This window comes from Perognathus longimembris, chromosome 18 (genome assembly GCF_023159225.1).
Source record: "Perognathus longimembris pacificus isolate PPM17 chromosome 18, ASM2315922v1, whole genome shotgun sequence".
NCBI classification, from domain to species: domain Eukaryota; kingdom Metazoa; phylum Chordata; class Mammalia; order Rodentia; family Heteromyidae; genus Perognathus; species Perognathus longimembris.
In genome coordinates, this window is record NC_063178.1 from 26088556 (window position 1) to 26115341 (window position 26786).

Here is a 26786-nt window from a genome sequence, read left to right on the forward strand (position 1 = left end):
CATGTCTTTGTATGTATTTCAAAGAAGGCATGCATGTCTTAATGAGAATATGTGAGCTGTGGCTTCTCTCTTCCTTTGGGCCCTTCCTAGCCAAGCCCATGTAAACGAGCCTTTTAAAGAGATCATGTGTCTTCAAGGAATTAGGGGCGTTGTGTGAGATGTCATGTTGTGCTCATTTATGTTTGTGGGACTGCCTCTCCACGCCAGGTACCAGAGTCGGGGGTGGCTGCAGCCCTGCAATGAGCCCAGTCAGACTGGAGTCTGGAGGGTGTTGGGAGCGCTGCCCACGTAGGTATGCATCCGTGAAGTCCCTGGGCAGCAGCAGCGGGGCCCCGCCAATGCCAGAGCAGCACCCTCTCCAGGTTAAAAGAAGCTAGAAATCCAAACTTGTATGCACATTTTCTCAAGCCTGAAAGGATTGGTAATTAATTCAAGCATGTTTTAAATCACTGTCCTTGCCAAAAAGCACATTATTTGAGATGTCTTCTCAAACACATTTTTGAAAGTATCAAGTGAGGTCCAGAGGGCCAGAGTCCTGGGCAGTTGACAGGACTAGCTCTTAGTCATAGGTCTCCCAGGACATCCAGGATATGGGCCACCATGTAAGCACTTGTTTTCACTGGCAAATTCTGTCTTGGGTTTGGGGGAGGGGGTATATGGATTGACCTCCAGGCCTCCCAATCTTCCTTGGCTTATTTATTTATTTACTTACTTATTTTGCCAGTCCTGGGGCTTGAACTCAGGGTCTGAGCACTGCGCTTGGCTTCTTTTTGCTCTACTACTCTCTACTACTTGAGCCACAGCGCCACTTCTGGTTTTTTCTTTATATGTGATGCTGAGGAATTGAACCCAAGGCTTCATGTATGCAAGGCGAGCACTCTACCACTAGGCCATATTCCCAGCACCTCCCCACTTTGAAGAATTGTATTGTTTATGTGATACCAAGAAGTGGAATCCAAGGGCCTCTCATGTATGCTAGGCAAGCACTCTACCACTAAGCCACATTCCTAGCCCATTGCTTGGCTTTTTCTCCCTCAAGGTTAGCACTCTACCACTTGAGTCATTAGCTCTCTACTTCGGGCTTTTTGCTGGTTAATTGGAAATGCGTCTCAAGGATTTGTTTGCCCAGGCTGGTTTGGAAGCTCGCTCCTCAGATCTCAGCTTCCCCAGTTGCTCCAGTCTGATTATAAGCATGAGCCACCAGCATCCAGCCGATTTTGTTCTTAAAGCCAATCTCACCTCAGTAATAGATGGTATGTTTTGAGTCTTGATTGGGTAGTTTCATGTCAGGTTCTGTGGTATAAGCGGGCTAACATTTTAACCTGACTCCAGTGTTGGGGGGAGTGTGCATGCTCCCCCCCCCCCCCCCAGTCAGTATTTGAGACTTGAACTCGAGTTCCGGGAGCCGTCACTTCGCTTTTTTGCTCAAGGTTGGTGCTTCACCACTTGAGCCACAGTTGCACTAATAGTTTTGGGGTGGGTAATTGGAGATAAGAGTCTTTACTAACTGACTTTACTAACTGGACTGGCTCCCAACTTCAGTCCTCAGATTTTAGCCGCCCGAGTAGCCAGGATTACAGGTGTGAGCCACAGCACCTGGCCTGACTCCATTCTTTTGGATGAAGTTATTATTGGGCCTGTCGGCCGGCCACACCCACATCTGTTCATCACAAGTTTCTGATGTAATCTCCAGACACCTCGTTTTGCTGGTGGGAGAGTTTGTGTCTGTGTTGTAAAGTAAAGTGAGATTCTAAGCCAGAGTTTAAATATTTCTGATGACATTTTAATTTAAGTCAAGTATCTGTTATCAGAATATTGACTTAATGGCTCTTGTTCAACAGAAAAAAAAAAACTCTCCTGATATTTAGCTTTTTGAGTCTGCAGGTACTAGGAAGGGAGACCTCGCTGCCTTCCTGCATATTTCTGCTCAGCTTTGCTATCAGAATTGTGTTTCATTCACCTTGTCAAAATAAAGCATTTATATCCTAGATATTGGAAGGCAGCTCACATTTCAGAAGACGATTTTAATTAAAATATCTTTTATTCTATCTGCACATGCAAAGATATTCACTTTACCCAAATGGTCTTAGAAAATACATATTAATGCAACCGCTGTGGAAGCTTGACCTCTTGCCCTAAGAAAAATAAAAATACATTTCACAAACATTTTTAACTGGCTGTTTTTTTCCTACCTCTGTAATTGACTCTAATTTGCTCTGCCTGTCCCTCTGAAACCTCAGAACTTTCAAATTGCCCTTCAATTTGCAGTGTAAGTTATAATAAGCCACACAACCAACCCCAAGTGCAAGGCAACAGGCCTGAGTCATACCCAGACTTCATTTTGTTTTTAGCATCCTTTTAGTTATTCAAACTATATTCATTTCAAGATTATAAAAGTTATTTCCCAATGATGGTTAAATTATTAGAGGGATTTCTCCCCTTAGATGGAGTTAGAAATTCCAAACGAGAGCTGGTAGCTGAGGCCTGGGTTCCTAACTAATCCAGAGGCTGAGATCTGAGGATTGAGATTTCCAGCCGGAACAAGAAAGTCCATTAGACTCTTATCTCCAATTAACTAGCAAAAAGTTAGAAATAGAGCTGTTGCTTAAGTGGTAGAGTGTCAGTGCTGAGAGAAAAAGAAAAGGGACAGTGCCTAGGCTCTGAGTTCAAACACAGGTGTGCTCTCTCGCGTGCTCTCTCGCGCGTGCTCTCTCCCCTCTCTCTTTCTCCCCCCTCCCCCCTCAAAAAGGCACCAAACAGTAAAAATCAGTTGAAAAGAAGTTGCCAATTCGCTGCCCCTAAAACTTATTACTAAGAATTCTAGTAGGGGGCTGGGGATATGGCCTAGTGGCAAGAGTGCCTGCCTCATATACATGAGGCCCTGGGTTCGATTCCCCAGCACCACATATACAGAAAATGGCCAGAAGGGGCGCTGTGGCTCAAGTGGCAGAGTGCTAGCCTTGAGCAAGAAGAAGCCAGGGACAGTGCTCAGGCCCTGAGTCCAAGCCCCAGGACTGGCTAAAAAAAAAAAAAAAAAAAAAGAATTCTAGTAGGAAAAGCTGAGACTTAAGCTGGGTACCAGTGGCTCACCCCTGTAATCCTAGCTACTCAGGAGGCTGAGATCTGAGGATTGTGGTCGCCAGCCCAGGCAGAAAACTCTATGAGACACTTATCGCCAGTGAATTACTCAGAAAAAGCCAGAAGTAGTCCTGTGACTCAAAGTGGCAGAGCACTAACTAACTAGCCTTGAGTGCAAAGGAGCTTAGGGACAGCACCCAGGCCAGAGTTCAAGTCCCAGGACTGGCAAAAAATAAAAAGCTGAGACAGTTTGGGAGTTTTCCCTTTCCTCTTTCATTTCTCCTTCCCCTACTCTTTGCTGTCTACTTTATCCATAGTCATGAACTCCTGGGCTCACAGGCTGTTTTTTATTGCCAGGATCAGTGAAGATGCTTGTCTCTAACCTCCTAATAGTCCTAATTCCAATTTTCTGTGTAGTCACTTCTGAAAGTCAGTCAATGCCAGGGCAGAAAATGCTTCAAGTAAATGATGTGGAGAAAAGAATCCTTGTATACTCTACCATCCACGAAGATACAAAGGAGTTTGTGTTTGTTTTGTTTATAGGCTGAGCCCAGTGAAAAGTACCTACAGTATATTTTTAAGTACTAATATGATGGAGAAATTTTGGAAGGAGAAAAGGAGAATTTTAACAGAAATGGTGAATTGGTTTTGTATGTGTGTGTAGTTTGGTTTTTTTGTTTTGTGCTTGTGTAGTTTTGTTTTGTTTTAAATTCATTTACTTATTTATTGTCAAAGTGATGTACAGAGGGATTACAGTTTCATATGTAAGGCAGTGAGTACATTTCTTATCAAACTTGTTACCTCCTCCCTCATTTTTCTCCCACCTTTCCCCTCCCTCCCCTCCCCCCTGGGTTGTACAGTTGGTTTACACCATATTGTCTTATAAGTACTGCTGTTGCATTGCTTCACCTTTGACCTTTTGTCTTTCCATCTTGATTTTCCCCTTTCCTTCCCTACTTCCAATAAACATATATATGATGCCCAGGGTACAAAATCAGTTACAGTGACATCAGGGGTAAAACCATGGAGAAGAAAGACAAAAGAAAGTGGCATAATTTCACATGGTACATTGAAAATATGTTTGTTTTTACATGAAGTTAGGTTCCTTTTATAGAAGCCAGAAGCAGTGGATTTTATCTCCCTAAGAGCTTTATTAATATTTAAATCACATATAATAATGTCACGTTCCTCTTTCCCACTGGGTCCTTGCTGATCTTGAATCCTTGATGTTTCTTCTGTTCTGCTTATCACTTTGCAAGACTCAACTTTATTTTTATTATTTAATTATATTTTAAAATGTGCTGTATATATCAGCAGCAGGAAGGAATGTTGTTTGGGAGATAAAGTAGGCCCACTTCACTATTTTGGCGTTTGTGTATGTGTAAGTTTTGAGTGGTACTAGGATTTGAACTCAGGCCTAGACAAGTGCTCTACTGCCAATCTACACCCTTATACCGTTTTGCTTTGTTGCTTTCCCTGTAAGGCTTCTTATATTTGCCAAGACTGGCCAGGAGTATGTTCCTTCTATGCATGCCTTTCATGCACCTGACACAACTACCCAGCTTGTTTGTTGAGACGGGCTTTTGCTAACTTTTTGCCTGGCTGGCTTCAAACTGCAGACTCTTGATCTCTGTTTGCCACATAGCCGGGGTTACAAGCATGTGCCATCACATGCAGCTTCCATGTGGGTTTTAGATGGGAGGAGTGTCTTGGGAGAGTCTTCTAACTCCATCGTTTCCACCTCTCTTCTTGCCCCAATCTCAGGTGGATTCACTGCCCAGAAACAGCTCTGCACTACACAGCAGTGTAGCCCTCAGCTGCGGAGAGTGCTCCCTGCTCACAACTTGTCATAATTTGTGGGGAACTGTCTTTACTATAATCAGATTAAATATGTCAGTCTCTCCTATATGTGAAGAGGTTTTTTTTTGGGGGGGAGGGGGGTAATGAGGATTTTCTAACATTTAGTGGGTGGGGAGCTTTTCTATGCATTCTTTTTTTTTTTGGGGGGGGCCAGTCCTGGGCCTTGAACTCAGGGCCTGAGCACTGTCCCTGGCTTCTTCTTGCTCAAGGCTAGCACTCTGCCACTTGAGCCACAGCGCCACTTCTGGCCATTTTCTGTATATGTGGTGCTGGGGAATCGAACCCAGGGCCTCATGTACACGAGGCAAGCACTCTTGCCACTAGGCCATATCCCCAGCCATATGCATTCTTGATTGAATGAAAATCAATTGCTAATTATGTATTATTCTGAAAACTTGCAGTGTAGGTGAATTAACTGTCCTTAATAATGCCTCAAATTTTATGACTATATTCTTTTGTTGACCTGAACAGCTTTATAAGTTTGTAGGGTTTATGTAGTTATTTGAGACAAGGTATCAATATTTAACCCAGGCTGGCTTTGAACCCACAATCCTGCTTCAGTCTGACATCTACAGGAGTGATATTCACTTCAATCAACAGATCTAACCCCCAAGAAAAACAGATCTATGTTTTACAGTGTTGGAAATAACTTGTACATAATATAAATTTGAGTGTCTTGTGGTCTGTGTAGTACTTTTAAAGGAAACACTCTCATAACCTTGCTCTCCTTTGTGTTAATTGTAACTTTCCTAAAGGAAGAATTTCGAATAAATAATTGCTTTGGAACTTGGTTTTGCATTTTTAAGGATAATTTTTATGATGGATACAGATCTAAATAGCTTTAAGGAATATTTATTTCCCCTTTATGAAAGTGACAAGACATGTTGAGGAATGTTTACTGGTCATGACACAGGCCTTCCCAGGTTTACATTGTAGAATTGAAACTAGAACTTATGTAACTGTAGACCACAGTGCATATTCCATTAAAATGTGTGTCTGCTAATCAATCACTGCCTACAAAAAGAAATGAGGGCATAAATTTCAGGTCTTTTTATAAACTTGCTGGGAACCATAACCTGGGAAAGCAGGCGTTTGAAGGAATCTTAGGTTCAGCCTTTCAGACTCATTGAATTTTTTAATCGGAGATAAGTGTTAGTTAACTTGACTGAGGAAAACAAGCTTAGAGGTTCCAGGTACCATTTAGTTGCTACTATTTTACCTACTCTTGATTTCCATATCATAAAAATGAGGAATGGTAGTATCTATATTATCGGCTACCAGGAAAAATACTTTTTCTAGAATGGGGTTGTGTGTGTTTTTTGTTGTTGTTCTTTTGTTTTGTTTTGTTTTCTTGTATGCATATGAGTGCACCAGTACTGGTGCTTGAACTATAGGCCTAGGCACGCTCCCTTAGTGTTTTCGCGCAAGTCTAGAGCTAGCTCAACCTCTTGAACTATACCCCTACTTCCTGGTCTTTGGTGGTTAATTGGAGATCAGTGCCTCATGGACTTCCCTGCTTGGGCTAGCTTCGAGCTTTGACCCTCAGCTCTCAGCATCCTGCATAGCTAGGATTTTAGGCATGAGCCACCATCACCTGGCACTGCAGAGTGTTAAAAAAGCCGTGCTTGGCACCTGTCCAGTAAGTTATTAGCAAGTTAATAGCAGTGAGGTTAGAGCTGAGTGTAAAAGTGAGCTGGGGCCAAGATGAGCTGAGGTCTGGTGGTGCTTCCCAGCCCCCTTCTTCCACCATGCCGGCTCACCCCATCCCTTCCTTCAATCTTGAATCATAATACAACCACATCCACATGTTGTACCAGCCCCCCCCCCGCCCCCCTCAACCTTGTTTCTATTGATGTTGACCACAAGGCTTCTTTATTTGGACCCAAGTGGACCTCAGTATTGTCAGCAGCTAGGCTGGCAGGTAGCTGTGATCCACACCCGCGTTTTAGGGGTACCCTTCCAAGGGCACGGGGAGAGCCAGCTCGTGGCTCCTCTGCATGGAAGTATATCTAATACACGTACAAAAGTATGGTCATAAATATGACTGTCAGCACAAACAGGATTAAAACGTCTTAGTTTGACAACCATTAAGTGCTTTACAAGTGTAAAGTCGTATTGCCCTTTCCTTGTAAGAGTTCATTAAATATTTGCAACCTGAAAGAACTATAAATGTGCCCTGAATACTATAACTAGTGATTTCCACTTATTTAGCTAACCTAATAAAAGTTTAATAAACTGTGAAACCATTCTTATCTCCATAAATTAAAAACAATTTGGATTTTATAACATATACTTATTCCAAAGGCATAGAGGTATGTTGTTCATTCCTTCAAAATATCAATGATGAATACCAATCTTTTTGTGTCCTTTCATGAATATTATGTAACCTACATAAATATATATGTGCACTCAATTTAAGTGTCTACCAAGACCATCAAAAAGTAAATACTTTGTCTTTAAAAAAAAAAAAGAGTGATTAAAAAAAAAAAACAAACTGCTAGAGCCAGGCACCAGCTCACACCTGTAATCCTAACTACTCAGGAGGCTGCAATCTGAGGATCACAGTTCAAAGCCAGCCTGGGCAGGAAAGTGAGATGCTTATCTCCAACTGGCCACCAAAAAAGCCAGAAGTGAGCTGCCGCTCAAGTGGTAGAACACTAGTCTTCAGCAAGAAAAGCTCAGGGACAGCACTCAGGCCCTGAGTTCAAGCCGTAGGAATGACTTATATGTGTGCACACACACCAAATAACAACAACAAGGAAAAAAAACTCCTGGTAGAACTCTTGACTAGTATATGCCTGGGGTCTATCCTCGGCACTACAAAACAAACAAATACTGATAATGAATAAATCATTTTGGGGTGGGCCATCAGAATGATTGGGCTGGGTAGAATGCCAAACCAATAAATTTAAAGTTTCTTGGATTGTTTTTAGTACCAATTTTCCCTTTCCAAGGGACAATCCTGGAACGCCTTTGCTCCTTTATCTTTATATCATACATGGGCAGCAAAATACTTAAATTCTGAAGAACCCTAGCCCTTGTTTCCTGTTCTCCTTAACTGTCTCTAAACTGCAAGTGGACTCTTTCTGAAAAGACCAATCCTGTTTCTCTCTTCAAACTTGCTCTCTCATTTTTCCAAGCTCTTCATGTTCCCTTTATGTCTCACTCCTCTACTTCCAACTTTGGCCCAAGAAAATGTTGAAATTGGCATTGGTCTTCAGACTTGCTTAAGGATCGATCACCCTTGCGTGATCTAATCCCTGTGGATTAGAATCAGCAGGGAAGGAAAGTATCCTGTAGACTTCCTTTACTTTCTGTGTACACAGCAGTGTGTTCATTTGGGGGGGGGGGGGAGGGGAACTGATTTTTGCTGGGTTTGTATTTGTTTTTTTGGAATCAGACGCCTTTCATGATGTCTTCCATTCTGTTGGAGGTATAAACCTTTAAAGTGCTTTTCATTACTAGCAGTAAGCAAGCAATATAGCTTGGGATCCAGAATGCAGACACAACTAACCCAGAGAAAGGTCGGGTTTTCAGACTCCTATGTCAGAAGCCATACCTGCTGTCCACCTTTTGTCCTCTGGAATACCATCATTGCCTTTTCTTTTGGGAGGTGTGATTTTGTTCTGTTTTGTTTTGGAACAGGGTCTTACTATGCAGCTCAGGCTGGCCTTGAACTCTGTATCTTCCTTCCTCCACCTCCTAAGTGTTGGGGTGTACCATGCCTAGTTCAGGTTTTGTTCTTCACCCCCTTCTCCTTCCCTCAGTCATGATTTCCTCTGTTGGCAAATTCATGCCTCACTCTAGTATTTTTTAAATTTAGTTCTGCCAGCCTAGACCTCGATCCTCCTATTTATACTCGCTCCATAGCTAGGATGACAGACAAGTCCCACCATGCCCAGCTTTTATTGGTTGAAATGGGGGTCTCACAGATTTTTGCCTAGGCTGGGCTCAAACCTTGGTCTTCCCAAGAAGCTAGAATTAAAGGTGTGAGCCGTTGCACCTGACTCTGTTTTCTTCATAGACAGATGTTGCCTGGGGATGTAATCATCAAAGATGTTCTGGGTTGAAGTGACCTTGAGGATTGGCCTCCAGTATCCCTCTCTTGCCACTGCCACCCAGAGGCCACCAAGCAGAAGTGCCAGTTGGGGCCAGATGATAGCTAGGAAACAGTGGTAAAGTCTGAAGAGGGAGTGAGGAAAAAGACAGAGAGGGCTTAGATTAGATGTTGGGATGGAGGAGAATCAGCAGACAAGGAAGGTTCTGTGTCCACAGGTTTTCTTGGCAAGCACACATTCAAGTCAAGCCCTTCCCACCAAATGGTAATAACTGGTGCTATTTATTTTCTATTTTTCCAGATCAACGAACTGAGCCATGTTCAAATCCCTGTCATGTTGATGCCAGATGACTTCAAAGCTTATTCAAAGATAAAGGTGGACAATCACCTTTTTAACAAGTAAGTCCAAGTCCTGCCTTTCAGAGGACTCTGGTGGCTGCTGAGAGTATAGCTGTGTGAATTTCTATAATCACATAATTTTTCAATGGGTGGGAGTAAAGTTTTGCTGATGAAGTTAATCCTGTGATAAACATAACCATCTGTCATATTCAAGAGAAGTAACAGCAGGCCCTCTGGGATAATATCCTTTTGCCATATGGCATATTGTTCTCTATGAATATCTTATGCATTAGCAGAGATGTTCTCATTACAATTTAAATTTTTGAAGCAGTACATTGCCTGGATTTTTGAGCAGTTATGAACCTCTGCTCTTTTAACAGAGAACTTTGAAAAAAAAATTATGAACCAAAATGACTATGTCATAGAAAAATAAAGAATTAAGGTACATTTTTCTAAAACATAATTGGATGCCATATTGGACATGAAGAATGTTCTCTGGATGTCATTTTAGATGTCATGGTGAAACACCTGTTAGATGTTAGATAGTCCCATTGAGAGCGCTGGAAATAATGGTAACATATACAATATGGCCTGCTCTTGAGCTCACAGTCAGGCTGGTGTTAGAAACTCACACACACACACACACACACACACACACACACACACACACATCACTATAATCCAGGTGTGAGTCATGATGACAGAGGGTTGTGCACATGTGCATAATTTATATATGTGGTTCTGTGTGAACTCAAAGGAGGGGCCAGTTCTGTGTGAGTGGGATGATGAGCCTCAAAGATGTCCTCGCCATATAAATATCAAATGTGATGTTTATTCTCTTTCTCTTGTTTCTGTCCCTTGGTCTCTGTGCATATGCCTCTATGTCTCTATCTCAGTTTCTCTTTCTGTCTTCCTTTCTGTCTTCCATTCTTTCTTTCTTTCTTTCTTTCTTTCTTTCTTTCTTTCTTTCTTTCTTTCTTTCTTTCTTTCTTTCTTTCTTTCTCTCTCTCTCTCTCTCTGTTCCTCTGTCTCTCTGTCTCTCTTTGTCTCCCTGCTCTCTTACTCTGTCTCTCTCTGCCAGAGAATGAACCACGACCTCCTCATACATGCTAAGCAAGGGCTCTACCTCTCAGCTATACCCCGTCTACCTTGACATTTCTCCATGGGACACTGTTTGGAGGCTGATTTTCCCCAGGCATGTTCTCAATGTGCATGTAGAATGTGGTCTTCCTATAAAACCAGTCACTGGGGACACGAGGGCACAACCCTGTTTTCTCAGCTCCTCTGTACAAGGACCACACAACCCAATACAGGCTCACTGCTGGGCTTGCTCTGCTGCCCTTTCCTCAGTATTGAACCTTCTGCAGCTCCTCTACTTTTCTTTCCTGTTTTCCTTCGTGACTCCTCCCCCTCCCACCTCCTCACTGGGGAATGGCTACTGGGGAGTGGGTATATGGTCAGGAACAAAGGGCTGCCCAGTTCTAATGTGCCTGTGATAAGGGAGACTATATTATTGATCTGTCCCCTTCTGCCTCCTGGATCTTACTGGCTTGTCATTAAGGCCTGCCATGCACAGTGACTCCAGGTAGGACTCGATGGGGGCAAAGTTGAGTCTGCTGAGCTCTTCCTCTGCCTGAGCTTTATTCCAATGGGACTATTTCAGAGAAAACATGCCGAGCCACTTCAAGTTTAAGGAATATTGCCCGATGGTTTTCCGGAATCTTCGGGAGAGATTTGGAATTGATGATCAAGATTTCCAGGTGAGTTACTTTTGTATCTTGCTTCAAATAGGAAATGGGTTTCACTGTACCTTTTCTTTTTCTCTTTAAAATACATTTTCTGTCATTACAAGTCCATTTCATGTACGAAGTCTTCAAAGGTTTTGTGAAATCAAGAGTTCCCCTAAAGCCAGACACCAGTGACTCACGCCTGTAATCCTAACAACTTAAGAGATTGAGCTCTGAGGATCAAGGTTCAAAGCCAGCCTGGACAGACCAATCCTATGAAAGTCTTACTCCCAATTAACCACCAAAAAGCTGGAAGTGAAGCCGTGGCTCCAGTGTGGAGACTGCAGCACGACTTCGGTGTTCTAGTCTGTGGGGAAGAAACTGGGCTCCTCTGGAAGGAGGCCAAGCTTTGAGGGTGTCTTGAACACTCTGGTTTCTGGTAGTGAGTGTGTGGTGCCGGTGTATGTGTATGTGTGTTTGGAGTCACCTTTCTGACTTTTGCAAAGGCTGTTTTGGAATCTCAGAAATCATTTTCTTGCTGATTTGCTGCTTTCCAACTTGGCAACCTCGTTGCTTGCCCCAGCGTTTTTGTCAAAGGCCCTTGTGTACCACAATGCTAGATTGTGGAGTGGCCATGGCCTTTGTTGTCACCACCAAGAGCCACCAATCCTAGGCACAATTCTAAGAGCATTGTCCTCTCTAAACAGAGCACTCTTTTCCTCATACCTACCTTTTCACCATGAAATGTGTTTTAGCGTTTAAAATATCTGCCAATCCGTGATCATTTTCCTAAGAAAGGGTCTGACCATGGTAATCTTGAGTTTCTGTATCCATACCCACTTAGCAAAAATCTTGGTACTTATTTAAACTTTTTCAAATCCAGCAAACAATTTCTCTCATTGGCCCTAAATTGACAGTCCTAATTAATCTTGCATTCAGTACTATAGTACCTGGCTAACTTTACAAATTGAATATTGGCAGAGCTTACACTTTCTTATTAATAATAAAAAAAAAGGTCCCAAGGCAAAGCACCCTTGGTTGATACGCTTTCCTAAAGATCTGTATTTGTATTTACTCTATAACGTTCCATGAGATATTACCAGGCCTTGCTATCCAGGCCATGTCATCCTTGCTGTGGACCAGAATCATGGTCTCCATGGAGACCTGCGTTCTGAGCTGAGCCTGCATGCACCCAGGAAGGTAGACAGCTAGTAAATGACCCATGTAGGATGTGGGCCCTCCATTCTTCATTGGCCAACATTCATTCTGGGACTTAGTTAAGAAAGAACTTAGATCACAATTATGGGCTCAACATTCACTGCTGGAAAAGTAACTTTTAGAGGATAATTGGAATAATAGAAACAATTTGTATAAAGTAAAAGGGATGATTCCTTTAAGTGCTGTTACTCCATGTTGAGCAAGCTATATGAAAATGAAATAGGTATTTTAAAAGAAAATACTAGATTACTTTCACGTCTTTAGGAAATCTCTGCCTGGCTCTGGGACAAAGTACAAGTATGGTCCTCCTCTCGTCATCTTTTTGTTTTCTTCTTGTTTTGTTTGTATTTTTTTTTAAGTTTTAATAGAATAGCTTATTGGCATTTCACAGAAACTGGTGTGTGTGTGTGTGTGTGTGTGTGTGTGTGTGTGTGTGTGTGTGTGTGTGTGTTGGTACTGGGGTTTAAACTCAGGACCTTGAGCTCTCTTTTGGCTTGTTTGCTTAAATTTGTCTTGCTGGCTCTCTACCAGTTGAGCCACACCTCCACTTCTGGCTTCTTACTGGCTAAATGGGAATAAGAGCCTCAGGAACTTTTCTTCCCAGGTTGGTTTCAAACCACTTTCTGAGTGGCTAGGATGATAGGCATGAGCCAGCAATGACTGGCAGAAACTGACTGTATGGCTCTGTTATTGTATCTTGTAAGGCTCCCTGATTGTTTACTGAAAGGAAATCCTGACATTTCTTCTCATCGGTTTAAGGAGTTCATCAATGATCCCATCACATTTTGAACTCTGCCCTGTGTCAGACAAAAGTGGTTTTTATCCTTTCCTAAAATGACAGATTTGGTTGTTGAAAGACTTAAACACCATCTTCCCTCTAAAAACAAAACCATCTAAGTTGCTATCGAAGTGCAAATTGCTAAGCACAACTTTGAAGGTAGCAAAGGTAGGGGGGAAGGCGTGATTCATGAGTAAGTAATTGGCAAGTCTGTTGGACTCTGAGCCCTAGAGAGTGGTGCTATGGAGTGTCAGAGTGAGTGTAATTAATCATCTGAACACCCCTCCTTTTCTCACTTTGCCTGTGTTCTTGGCATTTTAAATTGCTGCTTTCTCTTTGGCAACTATATTTCTATTTAAAAGAAAAAGAAAAAGTGGGTGTTCAGAGTCACTTTTGTAAACCAAAGACGTGCTTTGCTTTTCTCCCTCGCCCTTCATTCCTTTCCCAGGTTCTGTGCTTGCTTAAAAAAAAAAAAAAACACACTTTTCGACAGCCTGAGAGGGCTGGCTCGGTAAGTAGATCTTTGCCTAGCATGTGTGAAAGAAGACCCCCTGGGTTCCATCCCCAGACATGAAATAATAATGATTAATAATAATAACCCACAAAATAAAATTTTTGTCAGCAGGAGCAGAGTCCTAGAGTTTCAATGAAAACAAGGTCTTAGGTGTAGGCCTCCTTGCTGGCTACTTCATTTGGAATAAAGGAGGGTGGTTGTGGTAACCCTCCCTCATGAGACCCTATTCAGTGCAGGGGTGAAGGCACAGGTAGATTAGCAGGATCAGAAGGGTGCATCCCCTCAATACGTATCAGTTGGCAAATTAGCTCTGAATAGTTTGGGGTTTTTTTTTGTTGTTTTTTGTTTTGTTTTGTTTTTTGGCCAGTTCTGGGGCTTGGACTCAGGGCCCCAGCACTGTCCCTGTCTTCTTTTTGCTCAAGGCTAACACTCTGCCACTTGAGCCACAGCGCCACTTCTGGCCATTTTCTATATATGTGGTGCTGGGGAATCAAACCCAGGGCTTCATGTATACGAGGCGAGCACTCTTGCCACTAGGCCATATTCCCAGCCCCAGCTCTGAATAGTTTTGAGCCATTTCTGCTGGTTGCCTGAGCCTCAAGCCTGTCATACTAACTATTCAGGAGGCTGAGATCTGAGAATCAAAGTTCAAAGCCAACCCAAGCAGGAAAGTCCATGAGATCTCTGATCTCTGATGAACCACCAAAAAGCCAAAAGTAGAGGTGTGGCTCAAGTGATAGAGCACCAGCCTTAAACCAAAAAAAAAAAAAAAAATCTTAAGAGACTGTGCACAGGGCCTGAGTTCAAGCCCCAGTATTGGTACCAAAATAACAAACAAAAAAGAGCCATCTCTACTACTCCTGAGAGTGGTGTGTTTAAAGGATGACTAGGGGTAGAGCTCAGCCATGTGTGTGAGTTTAGTATGCAACAACAACAAAAAAAAATTTTTTTTTAGAAGATGAATCTTTTCCTGAGCTGCCTGCACTATTCTTTCCCAGTTTTATTGGGAAAATGGAGTCTGTAAACCTAGCCTCGTATCACCTTTAGACACTGGCCTGCCAAAGACAACCCGCCATTGCCCTTCTGTGTTTATTTTCTTAATTTCAGACCTTTCTACTTAGTCAAATGGATAAGTATGTTTATCTTGTGCCTTTCTTTTTCTTTTGCTACACCTGAAATATGTCAGTATTGCTGAGTGGAAGTCAATTTGGTAAAAATAGAACAAGGTAACTAGCCTATCTAATTGAGCTCTAATTTAAACTTCCTTGTGCACTGCTAGAGTCTGAACCCTGCTCCTCACACTTGCTAAGCCGACCCATGCCTAATTTTTTAACTTTTTTTTTACTTATTTTATTTTTTGAGGTAGGTATTTGGGCTGAAATCCACCTAACATTAGGCTTCTGTCATTGCTGCAATGACAGGTATTAACTACCACATCCAATTTCCCTTCATCTCTTAGAATTTTCTGCCTGTGATATTTGGGAACCACATTCCTGCCAGTCTCAGCTTCCCAAGTAGCTAGGATTACTAGCTATCCGTGAGCCATAGCACCCAGATTCTTAAAAGGAATTAAAAAATATTTCTTCTATCCCGGTAAACATTAGTGTCTTTCCTGTCTTTTATTATTATTATTATTATTTCTGTTTTGTCCTGTGTGTGAGAGAGAGAAAGAGATTATCTAGGGGCTGGAACTCTGGGCCTGGGCACTATCCCTAAGCTGTTTTGCTTAAGGTTAGTGATCTACCACTTGAGCCACAGCTCTACTTCTGGACTTTCTCTCTCTCTCTCTCTCTCTCTCTCTCTCTCTCTCTCTCTCTCTCTCTCTCTCTCTCTCTCTCTCTCTCTCTCTCGGTGGGTGCTTAATTAGAGATAAGAGTCTCATGGACTTTCCTACGCAGGCTGGCTTCAAACTATAATCCTCAGATCTCAGCCTCCTGCATAGTTAGGATTACAGGTGTGAGAGCCACTACTGCCCAGCAAGTCTTTTTTTTTTTTTTTCTTTTAATGAAACTTATTTTCCTGGCTTTTACAAGACAGATTCAAACATAGTTAAGGTTTGTTTTGACTTAGTGGCTTCAGAAGTTTTGGTCCATAGCTAGCTGGCCTTTGGGCCTGAGATGGAGTAGAACATCGTGACCATAGGAGTGAGCAAATGGTAGGATGAAGGGGCTCACCTCCTGCAGCCAGGAAGCAGAGAAGAAGAGAGAGGAAGGGACCAGGGACAAAATATGCCCTTCAAAGGCCTGTCTCCAGTGACTTTCGTGTCCGTCACCTCCCAATAATGTCCTCAGATTATTACTCAGTGAATTTAACCTACCTGTTTAGAGCAAAGCCCTCATGATCCACTCGCCTCTCAGTAGCACTGCCATCTGGGAACATTTCCTATCCAAACCACAATAGCATTTAACCTAAATCTGTAAGCCTGAGAGAGAGAGAGAGAGAGAGTGTGTGTGTGTGTGTGTGTGTGTGTGTGTGTGTGTGTGTGTATGCATGCACGTCTAGTGAGTCCAGATTTAGAAGACTTAGAACTTCCTCCAATATGTTAGTAGTGTTTTTGTTTAATGGTATAATTGGTTTGTCATATTCTTGGAGGGGAGCATGCTCTTTGATTGGTTTTGACCAGTGAGACACTTCACTCCACAGCCCCTCCCTCTTCCGGACACCTTTAAAATGAATGCTTGCTGCCTTAGCAGGCTTCATGAACACTGCTTCTTCTGAACTTCTGGTTTTACACATCCAAGTGCCACCTAAAGCCATGGTCCTTTCAGGCATGAATTCACTCGGTTATCAACTCAGTGTGTCTTTATTTGCACCTTTTGCATGTCAAGCTCTGTGCTACACATTTTCTCATGCTAGAGGATGTAGTAGAAAAGAACAGTGCTAAAAAGAAGTGTGCACCTCTCTTGTGGGATTTTAGGGCCTCTTTTAACAGACTTGAGGCATCAGGTGGAGGTTTTAGTTTGCTTCTGAACTTGTAGACAGAATTGTTCACCAGAAACCAAAAAGTTGCACAAGATGAAGCCAATGCTGCTAAGTCTAAACACGCTACATAATTTGAAACTAAACCCTCGTGTTCATTGCGTTGGATAATATCAGGTTTACTTTTCCCCTACTGCGTCTCCTGAATTAGAATCTCTCATTATTCACATTTGATGCCCTTTCTTTTTTGTATGTGAAACAACAGAGAAGTCTAATTTTAAAATGATTCCTTTTAAAGGCTAACATTTTAAACTTCTGATGTTTCTCTTTCAAATTTCTACTATTAAAGTCTTAAGACTTACAGAGCACAGTAAGTTTGGGGAAAAGACAATTCTGTCAATGTCTGAAATATTAAAGCTATCAAATGAAAAAAAATTTTTTTTGTGTCCTAGAACTGACACTTGGTCCCTTGCTAGTACTCAAGACTGCTGCTGTTCCTTAGCTTCTTTGCTCAAAGCTAGCACTCTACCACTTCAACCACAAGTCTTATTTCCATCTTTTGGCTGGTTAATTGGAGATAATCGTTTCATGGATCTGTCTGCCCAGGCTAGGTTTACACCAACATCTTTAGAACTCAGCCTCCTGCTGGCATAAGCCATTGGCACCTGGCTGGAAGTGTTTTTCAAATGTAGATTTCCCAGTAGTTAGCACAGGAGGTTTGGGGGGGTGTGGGGAGAGAGAGCAAGCACTTAAGCCCTTGAGTTATTGGGGCACACAAGAGACCTGAGAGTTCCTACCATGGTGGCTGGTGTGTAGATTAAGAAGGGACACTGATAGGCAGGGACAAACAGAGGACAAAGAAAAGCTGAAGACCTCAAGTCCTTCTTGCGGTCAGTAAACAGCCCTGGAATTTTACGCAGGGGAGAAACAATGTCATGAAAGGCTGTTTTCTGAAGATAACAGTAGACTTATACGTACAGTATATAAAAGGGAGATAGGGAAATGAGGACGCTATGAGATGCCCCAGCGAGAGGAAGCTTGAGCCAGGGCACTTGTCACTGACACCCTAAAGCAGGGAGCAGCTTCACAAGAGTTTGAGGGAGATAAGTGACCCGTTGGGGGCTGAAGACCCACTGGAGCAAAAGATAGGCTCCAAAGAGGTGCTGGGCCTGAGCCCCTGGGTGTCAGAGTGAAGTGGATCTGATCGTGTGGGGAGTTGGGTGGAGGGGGAAATGCATTTGAGCTCTGGCCCTGTAGGTGATTGTGAGATGCCCGTGCCCACCTGGGCAGCCTAGGGAGATCTCGGGATGGGACCAGGAGCAGAAGCCTGGCTCTGGAAGGGATGGGTACAGACTTGATGGTGGGGAATGGACTATGGTCTCAGCTCCTAACAGTCAGCACTGGATCGTGTCATTGTCTTGTGTGTATTTGCTCCTGACACTGCCTAAGCACTTTACCTTTACCATTGGTTGTTTGTATTTGTTGCCAGTCTTGGGCCTGGGCGCCATCCCTGAGCTCTTTTAGCTCAAGGCTATGCTCTACCACTTGGAGCCACAGCGCCACCACTAGTTGAAGATAATTGAAGATAAGAGTCTCAAAGTTTGGGATGGCTTTGAACCATGATCCTCAGATCTCAGCCTTCTGAGTAGCTATGATTACAGTTGTGACTACCTGCTTCTACTTCACCCTGAGTCCTAGAAGGATCTATCCTGCCCAGAGACTCACCTGGGCTAAGACAGGAAGGAGTTTGCTCTCAGATGCCTCCACCTCTTGTGAGACTTGAAGCTCTTCACAGCAGCAGATTTTTCTAGTGCCTTTTCTCCTCTCCATAAGCTCAGAAAATTGCTATTCCCCACCACAACCTGTCCCCTCTTTGAGCCCAAGTTGCCTGCCTGCCTGCATTTCCTGCCCTGAACCTGTTTGGGGTTATATCTCACAACGCATAACCAAAAGCTGTTAGTCAGCCATCCTTGCCACTGGGTGTTTCTAGAAAGCTCAATACTAATGTTTTGTTTTGTTTATTTTTCTTGTAAGCCTTGAGAACAGATCTCTGGTATTTTCATCTCCACAGTCAAAGAAGAGCCTAACACATTTAAAAGGCACTTTGTGGAGTTCCTACAGCTCTGCTGCTCTCTTTCTCTCTCTCTCTCTCTCTCTCTCTCTCTCTCTCTCTCTCTCTCTCTCTCTCTCTCTCTCTCTCTCTTTTGCTTGTTACCTTTCATTTCTATGTCCTACTTTTCTGGTAAGTTGTTTCATTATTGATAAGCATTAAATTGCACCGTGTCTTGCTTCCTTCTATAATGAAAGCCATTCTGCACCAGGGATCGTAGAGCAGACTCTCTTTGAAATTTCCCAAGAGCTTAACAGTGGGCTTTGAACGCAGTATGCATTTAATAAATCCTTGATGGTGATGTTCAAGTTAGCACGTTGGTCTTTAACTCCCTGACCAGGTCAGAGGACCATCTGTGCCCGCTCAGATAGGCTGTATACTAGCCCAGAAAGCAGGTCTTCTCTGGACAGTCGCTTCTGTCTCCTGGGTCATGTGATTTGAGGCTTGTAATCGTAATTCTGACTTGTCAGCAGGACAGAGATTGGTTTCCAAGTTTCAAGTCCGTGAAACCAATCGCTAGAGTTGGGCAAAGAACACTTCCTGGGACCTGGGAGGCCTGACCTGATCTTGTGTTTTCTGTGCCTATGGAATGGCTGGCTAGAAGCCCTTCTCCCGGCTCTGATGAAGTTCAGTGTCCTCACCTATAAAATGAGGAGGAAAAATCACCCTGTTCCCTAAAGCCCTCTGAAGATAAAGCTGTCAGATCTCTGAGTCTATTGTCTTCAGAAGTATTGGCGTTTGAGGCTCTTATATACACTGTTGGTATGGTTGTGCTCTCCTGGTAACATGTCAGCTTTTCCTCATTTGAGCCTGGGCATATTAATTCTAAATGGCCTTTGCTTTGACAAACAGTGAACACTTGTCATATGTGATTTTAGCAAGAGGTACAAACTAGAATGAAAAAAAATTTAAAAGAAACAAAATGCTTGCAAGTATGGGATTCATTCCAGACAATCAAATGTTTAAGTGCTCAGTGTTTTACTTGGAGGACAAAGTATGAGGGAAAGTAACAGGGGTATAAAAGACGGGTGGTAGATAGGAGCTAATTAAATTGACCTTTATGTTTCCTCTCCCCTTCTGGAGGCTCCACTAATCCCGGACTCCCGCTGTGGAAATAAACATCTTCAAGGCAGACGATTGGGGCTGGGGGCAGCGCCACTAATCCTTTTCTTAAGGGGAAAGACAATAAATTTCTACTTATAAATGGAAGATGAACACTAAAGAGGGAACCTCAACTGTCATTTATCTTCCTTTATTTCCTGTTGACGACCCACATGGTACCAGAGCTTGAAACAGAGCTGTGGAAAGTTAGAGACAGGATATACAATACCATAAGATCAGAAATGTATCTGACTATGCAAAATAGGCTGACCACATTGCGAGATAATCAGGCAAAAATGGACAGAAGTGTTTTATATTCTTACTAGGATCTCACCTAGACCAGAACTCTCTCTCTCTCTCTCTCTCTCTCTCTGTGTGTGTGTGTGTGTGTGTGTGTGTGTGTGTGTGTGTGTGTGTGTGTGTATGAGCATGAGCATGTTGTATGCTGGTTTAGTCTAGTCCTGAGGCATGAATTCAAGATAATGTCCCTTGGCTTTTTTGCTTACAGCTCTCTGTCTCTTGAACCACAGCTCCACTTCTGGTTTTGCTGGTTGGTTCGAAATGAGAGTCTCATGGACTTTTCTACCCAGGCTGGCTTTGAACTCTTTTCCTCAGATCTTAGCCTCCTGAGTAGCTAGGATTACAGGCATGAGCCAGCAGTTCTCTATTTAATAATAATAATAACAACAACAACAACAACTATTATTGTTGAAGGCTTTTTCACTCCTGAACTGACAGGTTTGTAGTCCCAGTTTTGAATCAAAGTAATGTGACTTATTACAGAACATATAACTCTGTGAGCTTTTGTCCGTAGCAAGGCACTTGGATTTAAATAGTATTATGTCTCCCCAAACCAAGGGTAAATTTGTTGAGCTAGTTTTGTCTGGCACCTTTTTCATAAAAACAGACAGGCACATAAAGATATAGGTTTCTGAAAGTCAGTATTTCACTTTGGATATGGAAATTATCTTGAAGATGACCAAACCAACCCTGAAAAAATTAGACTTTTGAGGCCTTGGTTGTATCAGAACTGAATCTCAGACTTGATCTCTTAAGTCAAGTGATTTAAGATGAGAGGAAAAAAATGTTTCTAACATTGGTGGTACTGGTACCAGTGGCTCATGCCTGTCATCCTAGCTACTTAGGAGTCTGAGATCTGAGGATCACTGTTCGAAGCCAGCCTGGGCAGGAAGTCCTCGTGTGACTTTTTTTCTCCAATTAACCACTCAAAAACTGGGAATGGAGCTGTGTCTCCAAGTGGTAGAGTGCTAGCTTTCAGCAAAAAAGTTCAGGGACAGCTCCCAGACCCTGAGTTCAAGACCCACAACCAACCCCCAAAAAGATTATTTCTTTTTTTTTTTTTTTTTTTTTGGCCAGTCCTGGGCCTTGGACTCAGGGCCTGAGCACTGTCCCTGGCTTCTTCCCGCTCAAAGTTAGCACTCCGCCACTTGAGCCACAGCGCCGCTTCTGGCCGTTTTCTGTATATGTGGTACTGGGGAATCGAACCTAGGGCCTCGTGTATCCGAGGCAGGCACTCTTGCCACTAGGCTATATCCCCAGCCGCCAAAAAGATTATTTCTAAGTGAGGCCTTCATTTGGCCTTCTTTCTCCATAAAAATCTTGTCCTCACTTTCCAGCTTCATCTTGACCTCTTTTATCCCTCTTTTCCATTTCCTTCCCAGTTTAGTTGTGCAAAAGCAGCTTAGAAGTCAGCTGTAAATGTAAAATATTACTTTGGCACACTTTGGAAAGACAGCAGACAGAACAGGCTTCAAAAGATAGGAGGGAGGCAGTGATAGAGGATATTGCAAACCTCCAAGTTTCAACCCACACGAGTAACTAATATAAATGTGGTGAATGTGCCATGTGTTTGGAAACATGAAGAAACCTTAGGGGTCCGTGTGGTTTGCTGCACAGGACTTGTAAAAAACATGAAGTGTCCTTCAGTCCTGTCTTCACACTGTGTGAATTTTCAGACTCAAAGCCTTCCTGGCCTCAAGCTTTGATTGATCCACAAACACACATCTTGCTCTCTTCTTGCCTGGAGAGAGAGACATCCCTTTCCCCTGTCCCTTCAGTTACAGTCAAGCAATGGGCTGTCTCAATAGGAGCCAAGAAAGCTTTCACACACAGCTGCATTAGCACTGTAGCTGTTTCTGGTGGTGTTTATTGCACATTTTCCTTGGCAAAATTGAAAACATCCAGACAAGTTTGATTTTGGTGCCAGCTGACTCACACTCTAAATTGGTATTCGAAGGAATTTGTCACTATGGAAAAATCTATATTAACTATTTTATGGAAATGCCTGTCACACTCAAGAGCGTGTCTACCACAGATATTGTCCCAACTAGATATATTCATAAGACAGGTGAGCAACCCCTTTCCGTTCTCTACGTCTCTGTTTTCTTCTGTAAATCCAGTGGTTTGGAATAATCTCCAAGTTGTCCCGAATGCATGTGGAAACCACGAAGTGTCGTTTTCATGGAGCTCCTTGTACTTTTGTCCTCTTTTTCTTAAATCTCATCCCAGAAGTCCTAAGTCATCCTTTGCTGCTGCTGAGATGTTGGCATGTTGTCTTCTGAGCAGACTCTCCTTAGAAAATAGGTGCGAGTCACCTTCGAAGGCCTGTACAGACCAGTGGCTTCCAGATCCATGAACCATGTCTTAGAGTCAGTGTGTCTTTCTATTACAGAATGTCTCAAGTAGAACTCTTAATTCAGCCCTTCTTCATTTGAGACCAGAAATGGGGGCTCAACGACATGTGAGGCTGATGAATGGCAGATGGAATGGGTGGCAGAACGTGTTCCCGATTCTAGACCAGTGCCTGACATTGCACTACCCTGAGTGTAAAGCATCCATATGGCTTCACCTTAGGTCAAAGGCTGCAAAAAGCCTGTGGTTTTGATGTTCCATAATTGAAGTTTGGTCCTGATTTTTGCAAGTTGCTCTTTTTATTTACTTTAGGCAGGAGCCTTACATGTATAGTTTGACTCCATTGTTCACCAGTTTCGTACCTTCAAATGGGAAAGCGCATCTGGCTTTCCTTCCTCACAGGAATTTGGGGAATACCTATAAAATCATGAGCTGGACTTTGCCAGAATCATCCCAGGGAACAAACAATTGATATAAAATTTCATTAACTCTTTTGATTTCTACTTGTCTAGCACAAAAAGTAAACTAAATTCTTCTTCTTCCTTCTTTCTCCCTCTCCTCCTTCTCTTTGTCCTTTTCCTCCTTCTCCTCTTTCTCCTTCCTTTTCTTTTTGCTAGCCTTTATCCACACAAAGGGACATGGGCTTTGATTTTCCTCTAAGTAGGGTGTGGTGTAAAAGAAAAGAAAAAAAAGTAAGTAAAAAAGTGATAGAAGTGGGCTGGGGATATGGCCTAGTGGCAAGAGTGCTTGCCTTGTATACATGAGGCCCTGGGTTCAATTCCCCAGCACCACATATACAGAAAACGGCCAGAAGTGGCGCTGTGCCTTAAGTGGCAGAGTGCTAGCCTTGAGCAAAAAGAAGCCAGGGACAGTGCTCAGGCCCTGAGTCCAAGCCCCAGGACTGGCCAAAAAAGTGATAGAAATGAGACTTGAGCTCTTCTACTATAGCTATCTTCATCCTGAAAATCTTTTTCATCATTCTCAATCGACTAAATTTCAGTTTTCTTTGGAATAATTTAACACTGCCAAGTCCTGCTAATTAAAGTCATTGGGAGTTACATTGGATTTTTTTTTTTAATAAGCAAAGGAAAGCAGATTCAGTTCATTGACAGTCTGGGCCCTCCACATGGCGGCCGGCCGTGCCTGCTTGCATTGGATCTGCTATGCACTGTCTCAGGCTGAGTCTTTCTGCTGCAGTAGTGCTGGGTCTACCAGAGAAACGAGGATGGCTTGTGGACCACGTCCCTTCAAGTGCAGGGCTTCGAGAGCTTCTACATCCCTGCAAGTTAACTCTGCGTGGGATGACTCTCTTCTGCTGGATTTCATTTTAAAAGGAAGGAAAGGATAAGAAGATTGAAAAGTGCCAGGCAGAAAGGGACCCTTTCATTGAAAATCCATGAGGTACTGCCTCTCCAAAGGCCTCGGTGTCTTCTGAACTAGAAGATGTTCAGTCCACCTGGGCCTTTGAATACCTATGAGGATAGAAGAGGCTGAAGGGAGAAGCGTCTTTGCCTTTGAATCCTGGGCAGGTGGTGAGGTCATTACTCAGAAGCACAGTGAACAGCAATAAAGCCAGACTTCCCTCATTTGCCCGAGGTTTGCTCTTCCCATGAGTCTAGTGACCAGGGGGAAAAACGCTGGGCTAGGTGGGTGAAATTTCCTAATGACTCGTAAGTAAGAGGCAAAAGAGAAAGTGGACATCTCTAACTAAAGTGTCCACAGTGTGATTCAGACCCTAGACTTGAGCTGATCCAGGAGAGCCTCTCTCCCTGCTGAAGAAAGGTAGAAGATGGACTAGGCCAGAATCTTCTGAGAAGCTGTTGTAGAATATTCTTGCCCAGGGCAGCACCTGTAAGTTAGTTAAGTAGTTTGCTAGTTGACTTAGTTGAGAACCAGGGTTCTAAACCAGGCACCCTGAGTTGGAATTTCAGCTCTTCCTTTACTAGCTGCATGACCTTTGTCAAGTGACTAAAGCTCCCTCATCGCCATCTCTTACCTATCCCGCTGCTGATGGTAGTCACGGTAACCACTGAGCAGGCTCTTACCAGAATGAGAATTACTCTGTGTAAACTGGGTACCTCCCCCGCCATTTGAGGCACTCTTTGGTTGCTATTCTATTTCCTTTTGTATCTTGAACGTAATTTTATTCAGAAGAAAAATGTTAGCCGTTGACTAGGGTTGGGCAGCATATACCTGTACTCCCAGCTGCTCAGAAGGCAGAGATAAGAGGCTCCTGGTCCAAGGCCTGCCTGGCAAAAGCAGGAAGCCCTTATCTGAAAAAAAACTAAACTGTGGCTCAAGTGGTGGAGCACTTGCCTCACAGTGAGGCCCTGAGGGCAAGCATCAACATCACCAAAATAAAATAAACAAGTAACTTTGAGCCATTCCCCCCACTCTGAGAAGTGTAAGGTAAATAAAGTGGGATTTTGATTCTGGATACTCACCTACTTGAAGGACAGTAGAATCATGCACTCACAAGCATACACTTACATACAAGCTGTTCTCATTTCATCTGAAAAAGCCTGATGATTTGAGTTAGGACACAAACCATAAGACCCTGTCAGCCACTTAGCAACATATGCCAAACACAAATAATCGCATTTATAACAACAAATTATCTGGGCATCAGAAGACATACCTCTAACCAGCCTCTCTTCCCTACTCCCCTCTCCTTCCTCTGGGAAGAATTCCTTGACCAGAAGTGCACCCCTTCCCAACGACTCCCAGGCCCGCAGTGGTGCTCGGTTTCACACGTCCTACGACAAAAGATACATCATCAAGACCATTACCAGTGAGGATGTGGCCGAAATGCACAACATCCTAAAGAAATATCACCAGGTAATCTTTCTTTCTCTATATTTGAGTCTCGAAACGGTCATGTCTAATTGCAGACCCAAAGGTCTAAATGTAGAGTTCAAAAATGTTGACAACATATCTGTCATCAAAATCTCCTCTGGCCTGCTCTCCAAAAATGACTGCAGCCAGATTACTGGCACTTAGCATTTAAGAATGCCAATGCTTCCAAGGTCATGAGTTACTTACATAGTAGTCTTCATAGAAATCTCCTCTGTGTGTAAGCCCTAACCTATGGTAAAATCACTCCATGTAAGAAGATTCTGCCTGTGCCCCGAGTCAGGTGTTGATCTCCTACGTCTTTATCCCCTCACTGGTCCTTCTTGACCTGGCCCAGAAAGGGATGGGTCTACTACTTCTCCCTTGTGTTAGGTTTTTAAAGTAGGTAGCCGGTAAAGGAGAACACCATGCGGTATTCAGGCAAGAGAGAAAGTTTATTACTGAACTGCTGGCCTGTGGCCAAGATGATCCATGGCTGGAGAGAAGGGAGAGCGAGAGAGAGACCCCCACCCAGCCCTGCCTTATATCTAGGGTAGGGGCAAGGGGTGTGGCCAGGTGAATTAGGATGTGACCTCAGGGAGAGGAGAGGTAACTGCCTCCAGGTCTGCAGGTTACCCAGGTAACTGGGTGGAGACTTAATGAGGTGGGGGCATCTACATGGAGCCCTCAGGGAGAGGACCTAACACCTTGCATCCCCAAGGATGATGCCTTTGTAAGTTCCTGCGGATACAAGGAACTCGCCCTGTAGAGTAGCATTCTCCCTCTTGTGGAATAATAGATCTTCAAGCTGAGCACAAGTTCACAGGTCCCAGCCTGATCTGTAAGAGGCCTCACTCGCTGTAGAACCATAAGAATAGAATGTCCAAAAGCAGACAGTCCTGGGTTCAAATCCCAACCCTGTCACTAAGCATATGATGTCTAGCCTTTTAAATTTTAGTTTCTTTATGAGTAGGAATCATTTTTTTCTTTCCAGGGACCATATGGAAATGTATCACCTCGTTCTTAAGCCATGTAAAATTATCAGAACAGGCAGATGGTCAAGAGGAGCACATGAGATGCATATGTGTCGGTTCTGTCTTGTACCAAATGATAAAGAAGTTCCCCACCCCTGATTATATAATGAGAATATTAACAGTGGCATATTAACTGAATATTATGTTAACTGACTATAATACTGAATATTAACTATGGCATCCTAAAAATAAATGAGAGAATATATGTCAAGTACTTAGCACAGTGTCTGATACACGCCAGGTACTCATTATGTAATGGTGGTGGTAGTAGAGGTGGCATTGTTACCATTAAAATAATGTCCAACAGCTAGGTGCTGGTGGTTCCACCTACAGTCCTAGCCTTACAGTTCAAAGCCTGGGCTGAAAGTCTGTGAGAATATTATCTCCATTTATCCAGCAAAAAGCCAGAAGTGGAGTTATGGCTCAGATGGTAGCCTTTGTTAGGAAAATGGAGAAGAATAGAAAAGGAATAGGTTGGACTCAAAAGTAAGGAACAGCGAGGGCCACAGACCTTCTCCTGGCTTTGGAGGTTGTGCAAGGGGGTGAGTTTGGGACCAGGCTTATCTG

At 43.1% G+C, this 26786-nt stretch overlaps 1 protein-coding gene across 1 annotated transcript in view; it reads left to right on the forward strand.

The window, feature by feature from the left end:
* Pip4k2a (phosphatidylinositol-5-phosphate 4-kinase type 2 alpha) overlaps window positions 1-26786 on the forward strand; it is a 153695-nt gene that overhangs the window by 82862 nt on the left and 44047 nt on the right. The window contains exons 2-4 of the mRNA XM_048367985.1: window positions 9297-9394; window positions 10998-11094; window positions 25039-25191. Of these exons, the coding sequence (XP_048223942.1) occupies window positions 9297-9394; window positions 10998-11094; window positions 25039-25191 (348 nt within the window). The remainder of the gene's footprint in view (window positions 1-9296; window positions 9395-10997; window positions 11095-25038; window positions 25192-26786) is intronic.